The 19,251-nt window shown below is 41.4% G+C and overlaps 1 protein-coding gene across 2 annotated transcripts in view; it reads right to left on the minus strand.

Annotated features, from left to right (window-relative positions):
* Positions 1 to 19,251, minus strand: part of TBL1X (transducin beta like 1 X-linked) — a 160,774-nt gene continuing 141,523 nt past the window's right edge. For both annotated transcript variants that reach the window (XM_068163172.1, XM_068163173.1), the window contains exons 8-17: positions 16,902 to 17,043; positions 15,162 to 15,225; positions 14,938 to 15,035; positions 13,373 to 13,433; positions 10,710 to 10,831; positions 9,015 to 9,089; positions 7,877 to 8,004; positions 6,239 to 6,404; positions 5,472 to 5,573; positions 1 to 4,392 (exon numbers count right to left, since the gene is read on the minus strand). In XM_068163172.1, coding sequence (XP_068019273.1) covers positions 4,366 to 4,392; positions 5,472 to 5,573; positions 6,239 to 6,404; positions 7,877 to 8,004; positions 9,015 to 9,089; positions 10,710 to 10,831; positions 13,373 to 13,433; positions 14,938 to 15,035; positions 15,162 to 15,225; positions 16,902 to 17,043 — 985 coding nt within the window. In that variant the 3' untranslated portion in view covers positions 1 to 4,365. The remainder of the gene's footprint in view (positions 4,393 to 5,471; positions 5,574 to 6,238; positions 6,405 to 7,876; positions 8,005 to 9,014; positions 9,090 to 10,709; positions 10,832 to 13,372; positions 13,434 to 14,937; positions 15,036 to 15,161; positions 15,226 to 16,901; positions 17,044 to 19,251) is intronic.

The raw sequence follows: 19,251 nt of genomic DNA on the forward strand, positions 1-19,251 counted from the left end.
TTCTCTAATATCAAAATATAGCAATTTATTCAAGACACTGAATATGATCTGTTGATTCTCTCCTTAAAACAAATGAGCTACAATACACAAGGTGAATCTGAAGAAAGTGTGGGTTGGGGAGAAACAAAATAAGGGTTGATGTCGTTTCAACAGAACCTTGGAAATGCTGAAATGAGAACCAAGTCTGGCTGCAAGTCTGACACAGACAATAAAAACTGCAGAAGCCAGAATTCAGAATTTCTGTGAGTGGCTGAGAGAACATTTCTGCAATTGACAAAGAACCACATCTTTTAAAAAGGCAAAAGGAGGAAAAAAGGAGGAAAAATTAACAAAGGGGAAAAGAAAACCAAACCCAATGCAGACCCTTAGACAAAGTGCACTTCACTTGGCTCTAAAATTAGCTTTTTTCTTCTTTTTTTTTTTTTTTCTCTTTTTTAAAAACAAATGAAAAGGAAATTTCTAAGATGTAGCATGGGGTTAATGTGTGCATAACCCTGTAAGTCAGGCCCTTAGTGCCCCATCAGGGACCCAGTGTTTTCTACATAAAAGATTCAGTATCCTTCTAACCCAACAGAGTTGAGTGGTTTTTCAGCAACTTTTTGTTCCAGGCCAGTTCCAGACAGCCAGCAGCGACTGAACTCCAGCGAGTCTCTGGGTGCTCTCACAAACATGTTTGGTCACTTGGGCTTTTCAGTTTCTCTACTACTACAAAGCACTGCAATGAAAATGATCAAAAAGTATTGTGTGAAAAAACGAAGTCCACCAGCCTGTTGCTTCATGCTGCTCTGTCCCAGGGGAGCTGCAGAAAGGCACTACCCAGGGGATGCCACTGCAGCATGGCAGGGAAGTCAGAACTCCCAGGAGGGCAGCTCTGAGGGTCTAGGCTCACTTCATGTTGAACTACAGCCTGGGAAAGAATCTCTCTCCCCATTGCCCACCATCTAAAGAAACCAGCTCCTTAGTTTAGGACTAACTTTCCTGACTACATCTTCTGCCTTCCTTAATAGCTGCCTTTAGCTGAAGCCTGACTACTACTGCAGTATCTCTGAGGATTGTCCAGTCATTAAGGGCCCTGGGGAGGGGAAGAAAGGTGGATTTTCTTAGCTTCTTACACACTGCTTTCAAATCTGATGATCTGTATCGAAAGCTCTCTGGACCAGCAGCTTCTCTCACACATGGGCTTTGGAAACCTACCCATTTTCACATTTTGTTTCTCTTGGCTTCCCACCTCCATGTAGGTGGCAGAGGAAAGGTGGTACTCTGAAAATTCAAACAAAGGGAAAAGTGGAAAACCAAATAGGCACCAGGGATACTGCCGAGTTACCTACAGTAGCTCTCCTGACAATAACCACAAAACACAGCTAAGCAGCCAGCAGTCACACAGCAGTGCTGAACATGGCTTGAGCAACCTCAGCTCTTCACATCCTGAGGCCTGGCACGTTCAGGCACCACTCAATGGACTGAGAAAATGCCAGGGCCCCATCCAGGCTGCCTTCCACTGCCTACAGCCAGGGAGCTTCTCTGTGTTGTTCTCAGGAACTCCACCCAAAAGCAGCCTGAGAAGTTAACCCTGTGCATGCAATAACTGGAATCAAACCATCAACCCAACTGTGCTCTATAAAGACCACACCAAACCTTTCTCCTTTGCATTCAAATTCAAGTCTCTCTTTGAACAAGTACTTCTTTTTTCCCCCAGCAGTGCCTTTACACTGGCAGGTGCGCGTGGTTATTATAAACAGTTCAAAACTGCCACGTGAAATTCTGCAGCCCATGCACTTGGAGCAGAAGACTTAACTCAGCATATAAATGCATCTGACACCCAAAACAACCCCTGATACCTTCCAGTGCCAAGTTATTCTGATATGAATTCCAAACAAGCCTAACTGTCAGTAATAACCCAAATCCCACATAACTGTTTTCACCTTAGCACTGCGTAGCCCTTTTGGCAGTTACTTCTTTTCATTCTTTAATCCTTTCCAAATGTGTGGCTTTAAGAAAGGCAGCTGAGGCTGGCAGGAGTGAGTTGTGCTAGAAGGACTAAGATGCTGCACAGGAGGGCAAGCACAAAAAGAGGAAAACACAGGAGAAAAAATGATGTACAGATTCTACAATGCCATGATGATGCCACGATGCCTGGCAGGTCTTACATCAACAGCTGGGTGCTAGGGCTCTGGTTTAGGTTTTGCTCAGAACATCACTGTTTTAGCAGCTGTGCTGAAATCAAGGGGAAGAGCCTGTTACAGAAATAGCAGCTTTGGGCCAGAAGGTACAGGATGTTGAGGGTATTCTCTGGTCAGTGTTTTTACTCTCTCCCACAAATACCAGCCTAGCCTGTGGGCTGGAGAAGACAGACAGTTCTAAGGACTTGTCTAAATAACAGCTGCTACCATCCCAAGGTTTCCTTACAGCTTACAGCACCTCCAGTAAACTCTGCCCATGCATCCTTCTTTCTTCAGTGGGTATCCCTGCAGATGTCTAGCTTGTCCAAAGTGGATAGGTGGTGCTTTGGAAGTCTTCATTGTCATTCCAATCATTTTACCCACTACTCATTGGTACAGGAGGTATAATTTATGAATCCTTTACCAAGTTGCCACCTAATGGAGAATTCTACACTGTCTTCTCATCACTGCTGCTGACATCCTCAAGGCTAAATCTGTTTGGGCAGACAGCCACTGAGCGCAGACTTAGATCTTTCTTTGCAGCATGCAGCACACAGAGCTGAGGGTGACAGCAGTACCACATACTGCCAGATGCAATGGAAGAGCCTCCTTCCAGGAGCATGCTGAGCTTGACAAGAGTCCATCCTTCAACAGTGACACATGCAGGCCATGTATCTTGGTTCACCTGGTCTTGTTAAGTCAGTGGTAAAGTCCCACTGACTTACTGGAATAGAAACAGCTGAGTGGAATGAATAGTAGAAGACAGAGCACTGCTCAGTGAGGCCACGGGCAGCCAAACCCATGTTCTGTATGAAATTTGAAGTACTTATAGAGGAAAGAAGATGCACCAATGTTTTCCCCTGGTTACTGAGGATAAATAAAAATATGGGCTCAAGAAAATGAATGCTCTATATAGAGAGAGTCTCAATTTTACCAATCCCTCTTCATAAGTGTGTATGTATCATCAGATGGTCACAAAAATGAGAGGACACTGAATGGCTGGCTGCTGGAAGAGGACTCTTGGTAAATGCCTGGCATTTATTGTCTCAAATGGCATTGTTTCTTACAGCACTTTCTGAGAGAGCAGAGAAGAGGGATACTGCACCTTTCATGTTCCTCGCGCCCTGTGTCAGTCTGTTTGCTTGAGTCGCACAGCTGATCTACATTTGGTGGCCATCTTAGGCTTTTAAAACTGTTCAACATAAAAAATATTTTTTTTTCCAAAAATACACTGGGTTCTTTCTGTTAAAAGTCATCTTTCTCCTGTAAAAATCTTCCCCAGCACTGCATTCTTATATAAAGCACTTATTACACAATTTGCTGAAAGTGCCCTCGAGACTCTAAGATCTGAAGCATGGAGGAGTTTTTTTCCGTTGAAATGGAGAGAAAGAAAAGGAATAGAGGGAAGAGAGGAGAAGCAGTCTGTCAAAAGTTTTCATGGTCACATCCACCTGGCTGCATCTACTAGGAGCATACAGGGAGAAAAGAGAAAAACAAAACAAAAGAAAAAAAGAAAAGGTAAGAAGAAAGAGGAGAAAAAACCAGGAAGGAGGAGTTGGGAGTGGAAGGGAGGAACAAAAGGAAAACAGAAGTTTCATCCTAAGCCTGGGATTTTCCAGGCTGCAATATTCCAGCTGATAGAAAAACCACTGAACAACAAAAAGTAGTCTAGAAAATAGAAAGTGTTGTGATTACAAAGTTGAGCGTTTCATCAGTACAAACTGGTCTTTGAACATCCTTTGGGAGAGCAACTGTAGTGTCCAAATTGGAAGGAAAAAAATACAACACCGCTTGGAGGAGGACTTCTTTCCCTTTTGGTTTATCACAGCATTTTGCTTTCTCTCTCTTTTGTTTAATTATTAATTTCTTTTTTGGCACAGCTTTTTTTTTCCCTAGCCATCAGAGCAAGTTCTCAGATGCAAACCAAACAGTGCAATGCCTAGCTGGTGGCTTCATGCTTCCAAGGCTGAACGTTCCAGGTGGAAACCATTCCCTCCCCCTCTGAAGTGACTGTGTTTTTACTCCTCGATGAAGGTTACGAACAAAATACTAGACACCTGTGGCCAGGGGGAGTTGGTTTCACGGTACACTCTAACTTTGTTCAAGTTCATACAGTTCTGGAGCTGTTAAGAAGAGTTTTGAAGAGTGCTTCTCCCCACACATTCACTGCTGGTCCATTTGAATTTTCTTCTACAACACTTTGCTCTTACTTCCGCAGGTCTAGAACACAAACCTGGGGAGAAAAGACGCAGCATTAAGAACCGTTTCTGAGGGCGACATGGAAATCCTACTCACACACAGCCTGGTCCACAGGCTGATCAGCCAGCTGTATGTTATCCTCCCCAGCTTTAAATCAGCCAGTCTCAAGCACCTGTTTACATGCACACAAATAAGGGAACAAGCCCAGGTGAGAACCAGACACTGAACATTGTGCTGGGCTTTCACTGGATCACAAACATGTTTTGGTGGCACATCCCAGATAAGGCTGTGGACTCTATTTAGTTGTCTGCATACAGTGTCCACTTCCAGTCCTGGAACATATCCAAAATAGATGAAGGCTTGGCAGGCATGACCTAGACCTAGAGCAGACACGTGCCCATCTGGAGCAGCTGCTGGAAGCCAAGCATGGCACCGTCTCAAATGGCACAACTAAGCTCAAGCTACTGAATTGTGCTGTAGGTGTCCCCCTTGTTAAAACCGGTTGAAAAATACTGCTCTGAAGAGGTTATGCAGCCAGGCATGCAGAAGAGCTACATTTAAATCTGTAGAGTGTGCTGTAACACCTCTGCCCTTCACCATCAGGCTACAAATGTATTTTTCAGAAGTTACATTAACAGCAAAAATAGCAATGAATAATCAGCCTGCCTGTGGCTGCGTTCCTCCTCTAACACAGCATGACATTTTGGGGCATTACACTGCAAAGTTCCTCTTTTAGGTACATTACACAAGGGTAACCTCCTGTGGGAGCCCTGGGACAGCTGCTTAATTATTAGAGAGCTGACTGCCATTACAGATGATATGATAGAGCACTACTGTTGTACTCACCAAACATGTATCAAAAAAGTCACTCCCCTTCTCAGCAATATTCACCTATTCCACAAACGTTGTTTCCAACAGGAACGCCACCTCCTAGCATTCAAAACCTTTCAAAGCTGGAGTGTTTTTAATTTACTACACAGAGCTGCTTCTTGGTGCCTTAGGATGCCCACACCTTCAGCTGGGTCCACAGGAGGCACTATGGCATGTTTTCCGGTGGACACTCCTCAGCAGAGCCATCTCCACCCAACCTTTACAACGTGTAAACCTTCTTACCGATCCGTCTGATGCGCTCGCTCCCACTTTGTCCCCTCTAGCATTCCAGCAGACTTCAAAGATGCCCCCAGTGCCTCGGTAGCTATGTACTAGAGTTCCACTCTGCAAAGCAAAACAGCATGCAGGCATTTGATACAGAAGTTCCCCTTCTTTTCTCTGTCATGTGGCACTACGTTAAAAAGAAGAGAGTGGTGGCAAGGAGGAGCTATTCACATCGCTCAGCTACAGTCATCTCCACAGAGTGCTGAAGTCAGGAGACTGGTCTTGGATAATGAAGAGCTCCTCCAGAAAGCAAATGACAGTAGGACTCTTAGACATCTGTCCTTACCAACTCAGTAAAGGCCTGGAGAGTTAGGCTAAAGTTTGTTAATTCATGCTGTGAGGCATCAGTATGCAGAATAAACTCTAAGGAACTATGATCTCCCCTTTTCTGCAGCATGTCCTCAGTCTCCAGCCTGTATACCCTTCACCATCCCTCTATTGTGAAGTGTAAACCAGAGTATCCCTTAATTCCAAAAGTCAATCTGTATCTTTTACTCCACAAAATGATGTCACAACATATGTAGTTTCGTATTTTAGCATACAAAGTAGCCTGAACAGAAATGTTCTGGACAGTCACCCCACTCCACCTGAATGACTCAACTGTTGCGCTGAGCCAACACAATCAGGTTCACCTTGGCTACTGAGGTGCATGTATTTGCCATTTAACCTTTAGCTGTTCATGTGTCATCTAAACCAGATGTATCTCACATGAAGCAAAACAGTACCTGAGTATTCCATATATGGACACATTTGTCAAAGGACCCACTGGCTAGGTATTTTCCATCAGGACTAAAAGCTACACTGTAGACGGGCTCTTGATGTTTTGTTAACGTGTGGATGCAGACTCCTCGGTCGACGTCCCACAGCCGAACAGTGGAGTCAAACGAAGCGCTGCAAGAAGCATTCAAGCACAAGCACATCTTGATATGGGTGTGAATAAATTTGTAGTTTGACATTGCAAATGTTTAGAGGAACACCACAAGTTTGAGTTATTTTTCCTTGGCTAAGCAAGAAATAATGGTTCAGACAGAAAAAGTTAATGTGCACTACAGCCTCTATGGCTTTTCTGACACGAATTAGATCTACAGAACTGAATTCCTGTATTGGGCCCCTTTATATAAAGTTTGCAGTGTATAGGATAAGAACACTAGCCCTAGGAGGGCCCAGCTCCCTCCTTTTGAGATTCTACTAGCTATTATTCAGGAAGGTCAAATATATATAGTCATTAACAGGATAAAAAGTTCCAGAGAGATCTTATTCCTAATGGTCTGCATTGTGGGGAGCAGCCTTCCAGTACCTGAAGGGGGCCTACAAGGAGGATGGAGAGTCTGTTTACAAAGGCCTGCGGTGACAGAAGAAGGGGCAATGGCTTCTAACTGGAGAAGAGCAGACTTAGATTGAATGTTAGGAACAGGTTCTTAACCATGAGGGTGATGGAATGCTGGATCAGGTCACCCAGGGAGGTGGTTGTGGCCTCATCCCTGGCAATATTCAAAGTGAAGCTTGGCAGGGCTCTGGGCAGCCTGATCTAGTTGAGGATGCCTCTGCTTACTGCAGAGGGGCTTGGGCTAGGTACCTTTGGAGGTCCCTTCCAACCCAGACCATTCTGTGATTTAATGAACCAGAATTCTGTAGTTTTCTGTAACTGTGTTCTTTTTGTTTTCAGCGTTGATTTTTGCTACACTCCATCCGAATTCCAAACTGGGGGCTTACAGAAAAGCAAAGGAAATAACTGGCATTAAAAATAGTATTAAGAGAACAACTCAAAGTTAAGTTCTTCCTTGTCCACTCCCAGACTAAGGAGTCAAATAAATGAAACAGCTTCCACACAACTCCTCCCCACACCGAGCACTCATGAACTGATTTGATAATCCCACGGTGCTACCATCAATTGCCATTCTACAAGTGAGCATATGTCCCAAACTCAAAGAAAAGTCTTGAACGGATTTTCAAGTGGAATTTTAAAGATTATCCAAGCTTTTCACTGCTAGCTAAGAGGGCTATAAAAATTGTCAGTATCTGCCCTGGTGAGCTGCATGACTGATTAGAACTGGCTGAACAGGCTGCCATCTGCCTCATTAAGTACTTTCATTCACAGCATCTGGATGTTGGATGTGAAAGCAAAATGCCAAATTTAGAATCCTTTTGTCAAGGTAGCTGAAAAGTTAAATATCACATAACACAATTTCTCTTCCTTTTTTCAAATATGATTCCTTACCCTTAGTTTCCACACCCTTGATTTCTGAACACAGGTCCTTTTTACTGGCATTGTCTACAGGAAGCCTGATGGCAATGTGAGAGCAGCTACATGTCAGAAAAACAGTCCTTCTGCTTGACAGGCAAGACAGAGATATATTTTTTACCTTGCTAACATGATGTTGGAGTTTGGATTGCTGGTGCCTGGTCCTGTAGGACTCCATTTGATAGTATATATCTCTTTGCTGTGAGCCTGAAGATCATGTACACAGGTATCTTGCTTCATACTCCAAATCTAAGTCAGAGTAATTATGAGAGAGAAAGAAGGCAATGTTACTGATCTCTTCTCAGCTGAATTATTTCAGCTCTATGTTATTCTTACCATTTCTTTAAGATCTTGACACACATGCACGCACATGAACATGGTTTATTAACATAGCTATTTGGCACATGTGTTAGAACAACCCTGTCAGGGTAGAGAGCTACACATTTTGTAGTATTTATTTTGAAAGGTAAGAAAAACTAAATAGTTGCTGTACTGCCCATAGCCTGTAACTCTGATGTAGAAGCTTATGTTACTCTATTTACAGAAGTTTAACCAAGTTTCAGTTACACATTGCAGCAGGAATTACTTTAGAGAATGAAAAGAAAGTTTCAAAAACTGCTTAAACCCAAGGGATTTTCCCTTATCTTGATAGAATTCTCCTTTTCCTCCTCAACATCATTTGTCTTCCCCATGTTTTTAACAGTACAGTTAGCTATGCAGTGTTAGGTGGCCAAGTACATGAAGAAGAACATGCCCCACAGAGATGACAGATGATTTATCTTTTCTTCAGTTAACAGAAAATAATAGGACATTAATTCCCAGCAGGGAAAATACCTCAGGTTTAGTCTGTCAGTTTCACAGAGGTATCAAAAATCTCCTCACGATTTAACTCACTTGTTATAAGACTGCACTGTGAGGGGAATGATGCATTCTTCTGCTGGTTTTTCCTCAAAATACCTGAGTCTGCTTTTGGAAATGTTGCACAGGGCTTAGCCATGTTCTACAGCTAACGGGCAACATGATCCAAGAAGTATCAAGAACTCAACCAAACCAACCAACAAACAAAGAAAAAAAGAGAGAAGCAGCCAGAGAGGAGCTATTTCCAAAGGAAAAGGGAGAGAAGTCTTAATTGCCTGAAAAGGATTTGCAGTCTCCATCACCGAAGGTTTTTAAAACCAAGCAAGGCCAGCAAATTATTAACTCCTGTGCCAAATGCAGTGGTCAGAAATCTGAACTGCCACAAACAGCACAAACATTACCTTTAATGTCATATCATCGGAGCAAGATGCAAGTAGCATGCCAGACGGGTCCCATTTGATTGCATTAACTTCGTTCTGAAATCAAGCAAGATTTAAAAGTCAGTATTCCGGCTAGCTGCAGTGCACCACGCACCCAGCAGAGGGCACTCATGGCTGACGAGTGCAACAGCATCAACCTCGAATTAGCGCCCCGGGGGCTTTATGTGTGAACAAAAGCAGCGTTGCTTTTGTAATGTGTTATTAAAGTGTCATTTAGGAATGGTAACCATTTTCTGTTTGTGAACAATACGCATAATCGGTCTCCTGATACACAATCTCCCGGTTCTGTCACAAAGTCTCTCACACCCTTTCTTCATGTACTAGGATTTAAATAAACCCTCAAACCAGACAGATTGATGGTACGGCATTAGCTCCTTTTTAAAATGGAGACATTTGTTTGGTTAATGCTCTGCAGAACTTGGGGATACACTTTTTCAATAGGAAATACTGATGGAGTGTGAAGTTCTGTGGAGATTACTTGTGTTAGTATTGCATCACACTGGAACAGGCTGCCCAGGGGCATTGTGGAGTCTCCCTCTCAGGAGATACTCAAACCAGCCTGGATTCATTCCTGAGTGATCTGTATTAGATGATCCTGCTCTGGCAGGGGGGGTGGACTAGATGATCTCTAGAGGTCCCTTCCAGTCCTTAATATTCTGTGATTCTGTCATCTATACAAGAATGCTGATCTCCCTAAAGAGAATGTAAATGAAATGCAGGATGGAATATTGATGTGTTTACAATGCCTTCTCTCTCAGTCTTTCCAGCATTTTGCAATTAACTAAGCCTAGTGTATCCCCTTTGGAATCCATAAATTTTCTGTGTGTTTTGTTTTGTTGTTTGTTTGGAGGTTTTTGAGTCATATATATGGAGAAAAAAAGAGCATTTCACAAAAAAGGAAAGGTTAATTTTTAAAAATAAATTGGCTCAGAGTCTCAGTGAAAATAACCCTGGAAAACATTTAGCTTTATGCATTTTGTATGTTTCAGTCACAATTAACAGGAGCTCTACAGATACCTGAAGCGAAAATGTGGATCATATGCAAAGTCATCATGTAATGATGAAAAGCACAAGTCTGGTGGTGGCAATGTATAGCCTGTCACAAAGTACCAGTTTAACCACAGGCTAGAAAAAGGTCTCCAAATGCACAATTTGTCCTCACTGGGGAGACAGCAAGATCTGTAAGCTAATATCCAAATTACATATCAATATATGATAGAAACTTTCTCATGAATGGAAGCCATAAAAAAATAGCCCTTTGATGGTCATTAAATACCACCAGGAAGAGAAACACATCTTAAAGAGATCTTATTAAATTGGTTCTAGAACTAAAAAATGGCTGATGGTAAATTGTTCTTATTCATACTTCTCATTTACTAAAGGAAATTAAGTCACTGCAAAATAAAATCTTGCTTATTAATGTATGCTCAGCCTGCAGCCCATGCTACACACAAACAGCCTCATTGTTTAAGCTGCAGGTTTTAACCTCCTTTGGTGGTTTAGAGCAGTTCACCCCTTTTCACAGCAGTGAGTCATTCCCAAGGAATAAGGTTTTAGGGAAGCAAAGGGATGAATACAACCCGCAAACATCATCTGCCATCATCATAACATGCTGCTGTGACTTTATCCCTCATGCTTTGGCTTTTGCAAACTCACTGTGTGTCCTTGAAAGGTTTTAACAGGACGATCGCAGCCAAGTCTGCATACGTGAATGCACATGTCAGTGCTGCAGGAGGCAAAAGTAGTGTTGTTCTGCCAGTCTACATCCAGAGCAGGAGCTGTGAAGTACAAGCAGTGGAAGGAACATCAGGGTACACAGCAAAGAACCAGCTATCCCAAATAATTTTCCTGCTGTTACCTATGTGGATCCAACAGATTAAAAGCTTGTTGTTAGCCTGTCACCTACTACCAGTTACAGGGGCAACAGGGACTGTCTGAAGGGCACAAATTATGTTTTCTCTTGCAGTGGATAATCTGCATTCTTTGCATGACGTCAATTCATGATAGTCTTTTGGATTAAATTACAGAGGAGGGCAGCAAAACAATATAACTCCACTCTCCCTAACCCCAGTTGCACACATCTCTTGGGCCACCTCTGACTTAATTCCTCTGAAAGCCAGTTCAGCAAATAAACTGGAAGAAAAGTAACCCAGAAAAAATGTGGATCATTTCACCTGGGTTAGAATAAATATTCCTGTGAATGCCAGATGTAACACATGGGAGGGACAAAAAGCAGGTGGTCCCCTTTCTTTACACTAGCTTTATGCAATACAAACCTATTATTCTGTGCAACGTGTATTACTAACACCTGCATTCATCTTGATTTGGTTGCAGATTGACTTAAGATAGGTACATTGAACAAGCTGACCTCTGCAGAGGGTTTTGGCATTAACTAGGACTGAACTGATGAAACTTTGTACAAAGATAGCAGAGGAACATCTAACTAGTGCCTGTGGGTAACACACAGTCGGGCAAAAGACAGGAAAAAAATTTCCCCTTTTACAGCATGTCAGCACAGACTGAAAGTGTGCAAAGAAGTAGGAGTGAACTCCTGACACAACTTGCCTGAGTTTCTGCCCTCCAGAGGATGACATAAGACTTTCTAAAATACAGAAATCTTCATTATCAGCACACTCCTGTGAGAAGCAAGTGTGCCAGAATGAAACTAGCATATATATAGGAAGCAAAGCTGAATCTCTTCCTGGCAACAATACAAGCAGGCTTACCATTAAAACGAAAATAAGAAATGCCTTATTCCAATATATTCACAAAGTACTTTGGCAAGACAGAGGGGAGAGGATATCTGTTCTGCCAAGCTTGTCACAGCTTTTCTGAACTGCAAAATGAGATCGATCCATGTCACCTTCTGAATCATCAGGAAGCTCTTCAAGTGAGAACGGGGGGCTGAACTCATTTCATATACAAGTGTTTTCTAGAACTTTGGTGGAAAAGCTCAGTAATTCTGTGGGACAGGTAAGGAATTTCTAGACTGCAGAAATATAAAGGAAAGTAGTGTGAGGAAGGCAGGTTACCTCTGAGTTTGGCAACGAGCACCAATGGGAAACCGTACATGATTTTGTTTCTTTAACAACCTGTTTTGTCTTTCCTTTTATACTGCAAGCTTTGCATGACTGTTTCAGAGCAAGCAAAAATCTATCTTCATTAATAGCAATGTGCCTTCTGGGCTAATATCTAATATGATACGTGTGAGCTGAAAGTCATCTCAGAGCTACTGGCACCTAAAGCAATGGATTTGCATTGCAGCATAAAGTATAGAATGTGGATAGTTAATACTCATTCATTTATTGGTGTATTTAATCATATGTTTACTGAATAAGTAGCTACATAAAACAGTCTGGGAAAAAAAGCAGATGTGTTTTTTGGTGCAGGTAATTGAATTGCCAAAGTGCCTTCAAAACCACTAGCCAAGTGCATAAAACCAGCCAGAATGTTATCTAATAAAAGCAGCAATAAATCCTTAAGAAATGCAGCTAAACCAGAAGTGTTACAATAACAATCAGTTAGTTTAAGCTTTTTCTGAGAAAAATCATCTGTGATTCACAATCAGAAGCTCAGAAGAAGACAGAATTAAGCATCTGCAAAGAGGGATTCAGAGCACTTAGATGTCTAAAACTGGGTCATATCAATACCTCTTATGGTACAACTTGTTCCTGCACACATAAACAGCAGCCCACATCTATCAGCAATGTGAAAATTGGATTATTTCACTCCATTTAAAATAAATAAACTTTGTGAATACTTATTTTGATCAAATTCCCTATTTTAGTGCAGCAAGGTTTGGAAACTCAAGGCTGGCAATTGTTTACTGATAATCAGAGAAAGCAAATACCGAAGAACTTCAAGCAAAAATTCAAGCCAAGACATTCCCAAGGACCTCTGCACTTGCAGTGGTAAATACAAGGTGCATGAGAGATCCACCTGCTTCTCCCTTTAGCCATCCTCATTGCAACAGGAGCAAAACAGTGGAATAGACCTCAGACACCTCCACCAAAAGCCCCTTCATGACTCACCGCTTGCTAGTATTCAAGCACACAGGTAACTACAGAATCATTCAGCTATGCAGATATGGCTGGAGTGTAAATCCTCCCCTAGAATCAGATTGACTCTCACAGCTAGTTCTCACAGAGCTCCATCTTTCTGTGAAGAAGGATACACCCACAGGCCATGGTACTGAGGATAGTTAAAGCACATAGATTTTGACTCACGTGCCTGTCAGATAGGCTTTTAAAAAAAGTAAAAAGTATACTGGCAAAATAAACCCCATTTAATTTTACTAACAAGAGTTATGCAGAAATTACCTGAATGGAAAGGAAACTGCTGTTTAGCTTCTCCTGTGTGAGCATCCCAAATTATTGTTGTCTGCATCCGAAGAAAGGAGGGAAAAAAAGATTAGTGACTGTTCAGCTCAGAAAAACCAAAGAAAGAGCATCCTCATGGAGCAGCAATTCTGAAAGACAGACTGGTAAAATTACTGAGTGCAGAGTCCTGTGTGCTGAACAGCTGAAAAAAATGGCAATCGCTTCTGAATATGACAGAATAATAATGTAAGTGTGGATAAAGAAGTATCACACCTACAGAGGAAGAAATACAATGCTAAGAATGGGCATATTCTCTCTAAAGAATGATAGAAGACAGCACTACACATTTTTAATAAGCATGATTTAGAGTTGTTTCAATTATCCTCTTCAAGGACTTTTTCCCCTTTCCAAAGACAGAAGTTGAATTCTATGCCAAAACTACGTGGCACTATATTTCTAACAATTAAGCCACCAAGTGAAATATTTACCTTGCAGCAGAGTACATACTGCTTTTTGCCACTGTGGTGGTACAGACTGAAGTGCAATTTGCTTACCACTGGTTTAATCCATACTCACAGCACACATAGGCAACTCTCCCGTGGAGCTCAGTACCACCGTCTGAGTGAACTGTCAATTTATTGGGAGAATATGCTTCCAGAAAAGAACTTAAGGATGCCTCATCTTGCTGATATTGGATCATCTAAAGAATCACTGCTGTTTCTTGGAACATAAGTTTGCCACAATAATGGGACCACCATTTGGAGACAAATGCAGATGAATGTAAGTCAGTAAGAAGGAGGACAAAACTAAGTTTGCATTTTCACAAGTATGTGAAAGTACTGGGATTCATCTAGCCTACAATTCAGACTTACAAGTCCGAGCGAGTTTCCCTAGGCTCCCTCTGTCAGCTGCTGGAACAGCACTGCCAGTGAGTCTCACTGGTATGCAGGACACACAACCCACCACCAGCAAGTGCCCTTTTTCTCTCCGGATCGTATAAAGGCAGCCAAGGATGACAGGCACAACTGATTTTTAGACACTGAAGTTACACAAGATGCACTGTGTACCTGCAGTTTCAATTTTAATGGATTTGTGCTCCATCATCATCATCAGTCTTTAACCACTCAGCTACAAACACTATCTTTCCCTTCATTTGAAGTTCAGAACTACCAGTTTTTAACTGCATATTTGCATAGGAACCCATATATACTTTATTCAAATAATAATAAGTGTTTCAATAATTAGATGAGCAGTATCTTTAACATCACATCCTTCCTGGAAACAGTTGATAAAACTACAAACAGAAGTACTGGAAGCAGTTCTTTCCTTAACTGAGGCATTTTTAAGATGTAATTTTACATAGGGAGTTTGTTTTCTACATAAAATTAGTGCCCACTCAAGCAGCCTCAGAAATGCAATCAACATGCACTAAGACGTATTAAAAAAAGAGAGATAATCTGTCCAGGATGCTTGAAGGAGAAGAAATTTATCTGGAGGAATGCAGCAGCAAAAGCTCCTTGAATCAGCACGTTGTCATGTTACAATGAGGCATTTGAAAAACTCACTTTATCAACGCCAGCACTTAGAATGTAATTCCCCTTTTTGTTCCACTTCAGGGCAAATATTGGACCTTTATGTTGACCTAAGGTGCTCGCAAGGTTACCTGGAATAAAGAAAAGATTAGGATTGCAATTTGTTTACAAATCAGCTAAATAACACTTCATAAATTAGCCAAGTAACAGCTAATTGCTGTTTGATGCTTAAGAACAATACACACAGTTTGACTTACCATCTTCTGTCCATATTCTTGCAAAACCATCATATGAGCCTGTAGCCAATAGTGTTCCATCACTCTGTTGGGATACATAGAAAAGGCAAAAGTCTGTACCACTTGAAATTTGTTACAGCCAACTTCTTTTCCCCTTTCCTTTCCTTTTTTATGGTTTGTGCACTGCAATTTATGGGAAATTTGAGTCCACACATCGACACAGTTTATACTATGTTTTAAACTAAAGGTTATTACTGCAAAGAGGAAATAAAACCCTCTAACATACTGTGAAATATTGGGCTACACATCAGATAAGAGTCATTTAACTGAAAGAATTAGAAAAACAAAATAGATACAACAAATACTACGGGATTCTTCCAAGAAACAGGAGGGAAGGTAGCCCTTCACTGAAGGGTACCTCCTGTGCATCCAGTGTTGCTAGTTCCTGGGTGAGAATGAGAATACGCAAAAAGGAACTTGACTCTGCAATCTGGTGAGACAGGTACTGTTGGAGCTGTAGGCACACGTCTGTGTTTCTGCTGATTTAGAAGGAATCTGATCAGTAGTACAGAAGGTCAAATCTAAGGGAGACAAATCTTATCTTTGGCACCCAAAGACATGATCTGAAAAATTCAGTTTTTCCCAGCTAGTTTTCTTTACCATGATATCCACAAGAAACAAGAAATTAACATTCTTGGGTTTCATCTCTGTTTAATTTGTTAATCTGCCTCTGCTTTCTGTACTACTGAACTTCTTCCGTTGTGTCAAACATAAAACACATAAAGGAAGATTATGCAGTGGCCTTATCTTTTACTTTTGTGAAGCATCTCTCTCACCTGAAGGACAATCACATTGCAGTAAAGACTAATTGAATCTTAGTCTCTGGCTAGCAACTGAGACTTCATGGAACTGCTTAGAATCCCTTCTGGTACTTAATTTTTAATCTGTTTTCCTTTGAAAACAAGACAAATGCATCATTCTGTCTGTACTAATACCAGCAAAACAGACAGCATTCAAGTGACCTCAAAATTAATTAAGGTTTCTGCAAAGTCTTAAGGTTTTTTAAAGTGCTTGGTGGCAGAAAGGATACATAAAGCAACCTTATAGCGGCCCAAAGACAGTGCCCAGGCACTGGGGGATTCTTAATACCCGTCCTCTCTGCTCACTTAGGTCTTCTCTGTGTAGGACTGTATTATTTAAGATAGGTTTTGCTGGGCTAAAGTCAAAAAGTGATCATGCAAGACAGTTTCACCCAGAATGTGGGTCAGTAAAGACAGAATGACTACACATGTTCCTACCAGAATAAAGACAATAATGTGAGTATGTTCTGTTATGCACAGCACAATTCAAATGAGACAGGGGTACTCCAACCTCAGGAAAATCTTCTCTGGTGCTCATAGCTCCTTATACTCCACAATAAACTAACTATGACATGCAAATATATTAGTAATCAGGCATCATTACTACACAGATTGCTTGTTTAATCTTCATCTGTTAAGCCATCTAAGTTTATTTTTACTCATGCTCCTAAAAAAGAGATATAAATGCATCACTATTAAGCTTGAAGATGGCAGCAGTCCTGGAAAATTACAGTATATAGGTGAAAGGTCAGCCTATTATTAGTATTTGAAACAAGAGGTCAGTAGGTTAGGACACAGCTTCTGGTCACCTCAGATACAAAAGATAAAGAGCAGCAGCTGTAATTGCCTCTGAATTAAATTTAGTCAATCAGAACCCATGCACTCTTAGAAGTTAGCTTACATTCCAGTCCAGTGAAGTCACATCCTTATTGCTGGGGACATCGTGTCCTCCTTCTCTTATACAGTGCCTCAAAACTAGCTGAGTGGAACCGCTGTTGCTGTTTTCATTGAGATTCCATATCCTGGCCGTCGAGTCTCCGGATCTACAAAGGCAATTGTGCAGAGATGAAAGCCCCCCTTGGTGTTGATCCAGCAAACAAAGTAAGAACCTCTCTTTCTGTTTTCATTGAGAGAACATCACAACCTTTAAGGAGGGATTTTTCTTTCCAATCCTTCCTGCACTCCATGCATATGCTAACACATATTTAAATCATACATATCACCTAGGTCCACAGCACCATTTGCTCGACTCAGAAAAGTCTTACCTGAAATGCAGTGGTTCAGCATCTGCATTGTACCCTTCATGCCTAAGGTTCATACCGTAACTGAGATAGTCTGGGGGAGCTAAACACTGGGGGAACTCAACATTGCAAACATAACACTGTGGAGACCACAATAAAGAGAAACACAAAGGCTGTGTCCATATGACTCCTGTAAAAGTGTGCACACGACGGCTGAGTCCAAGGTGTTCCCCTGGAGCTGCAGCAAGATCTGAACGTAGGGTGACAGGACCTGCTGGGTCACTGTCTGCAGAGGTGTGCACAGTTGCAACAGGCTAGGGGAAGATCATCTCTAGCAGTGTGAAAATTTGGATGGTGTGCTGGCTCCCTGGTCCTGCCCAGGTTCCTTTGACAGCTACTTAAGGCTGCCTTTAATTTGGTGCTGTCCCTTTCATAAGGTACTTCTGTTCAGGATGGATCAGAACACAGCCTCTTACAGAAGCTGTTTGCAAAGTGGCATCTCAGCATTAATTCAAACTACAAAACCTAAACAACATGATGAAAGTAATTGAATTCTTAAAATTAATCTTCATTTCATTTTCCAAATTCACACCTACAGGGTCCATTCCTGCCTGCAGCTTAACTCACGTTGTCTGAAAGAGCAACTAAATAACTATTGACATAATAGAGCAAGACAGAGACAGCATGAGGATTTTAATCTATTTTATAGATTGAGTATTTTCTAGGGAGATGTTTTTATTGTGGGCTGAAACCCTGATTTAATCTAGAGAAAGTTGTGAGGAGGAAGTGAAGACCTTATCATACTCTGCTTGTGAACAATATGTTTATTTTCAATTTACATAAATCTTTTTTCCAATGAAAAACATCTCTGAGGGGCTTTCTAGTTTATTGGGATTTGTCTCTTGCCTCCCCCCACCTCTTTGGTTTGGTTGGTTTTGTCCCTTTTCCACACACTAACAAGGGGAAAAAGTCTTTGAAGACTAAAAACCTGAGATCTACTTTTGTTTTACTGAAAAGGAAAACTAACACAAAAGAATATTAAATTCTTGTCTACCTGTAAAACATTTCAAGTATTTATACTAAAAGTACAGGGTACATTTCAAACACTTGACACATCCTTGAGTGTAAGTTATTGACCAATCAGGTAGTGAGCATAGAATCACCTCACTTGGAAAAGACCCTTTAGGATCAAGTCTCACCATTATTTTACTGATAATTCAACCAAATTTTATATAAACAACAGCTCAGCTGTAAAAGCAAAAACACCTCTGCCTTTATGGGTGGGTCTGAGCTCTGCTGTGTCATGGCATGTCTGGGGAAGGTGCCCCCATCTCCTCTGAGCCCTTTGTGTCAAGCTGAGACGTGACGGCTGGCCAAGGCTTGGCCGGTTGCGCCACAAGCTACTGCTGTGCAGCTGTTCTTTAATTTCTGGCACTTATCCTTTATGTTAGTGATTAAGAAATAATTTGAATCAGGTTAAATTTTTTGCCACTGTAGAGAGCTCTGGCTGTAATACAATTCCTTACTTCTTCAGAGGCCTGGAAAACTAAACAGTTTTGCACATGTTGGCTAGGAAAGTAATGAAGTTAATCATAAGACTCAACATTTTTAGTTGTGATAATTTACAATAATGGGAACATAAGTCTTTCAGAGGCTTGAGCTATTGGTTAACATGCTAAGTGGGAAATTCCTTCAGTGTTGGCTTCTCTGCTGTAAAAGACTGCAGGCCAGTTTCGCCTTCATTGTAATAATCCAGTTTGTTATTGGATGCTGAGAATGAAGTACTCAGTCACTTGGCTATCAAACACAATATCCTATTTGTTAGTTTTAAAAGGGTTATGTTCTGTTTTTCAACAGTTTATTTAGTCAGTTTTCTGGCAATGCCTGGCCAATCTTATTTTCCAGTATTTTGTTTTTCCATTTTCTTCTTCTTAAGGCTGTATATGTCACAGCAGAGAGGCTTCAAAAGCCTACCAGTGTGTGGCAGGGGTGTTGTTTGTCTTCTCTTTT

The sequence above is a fragment of the Melanerpes formicivorus genome, unplaced genomic scaffold (assembly GCF_026170545.1).
Source record: "Melanerpes formicivorus ecotype bairdi unplaced genomic scaffold, bMelFor1.0.p_v2 SCAF_70, whole genome shotgun sequence".
In the NCBI taxonomy this organism is placed as follows: Eukaryota; Metazoa; Chordata; class Aves; order Piciformes; family Picidae; genus Melanerpes; species Melanerpes formicivorus.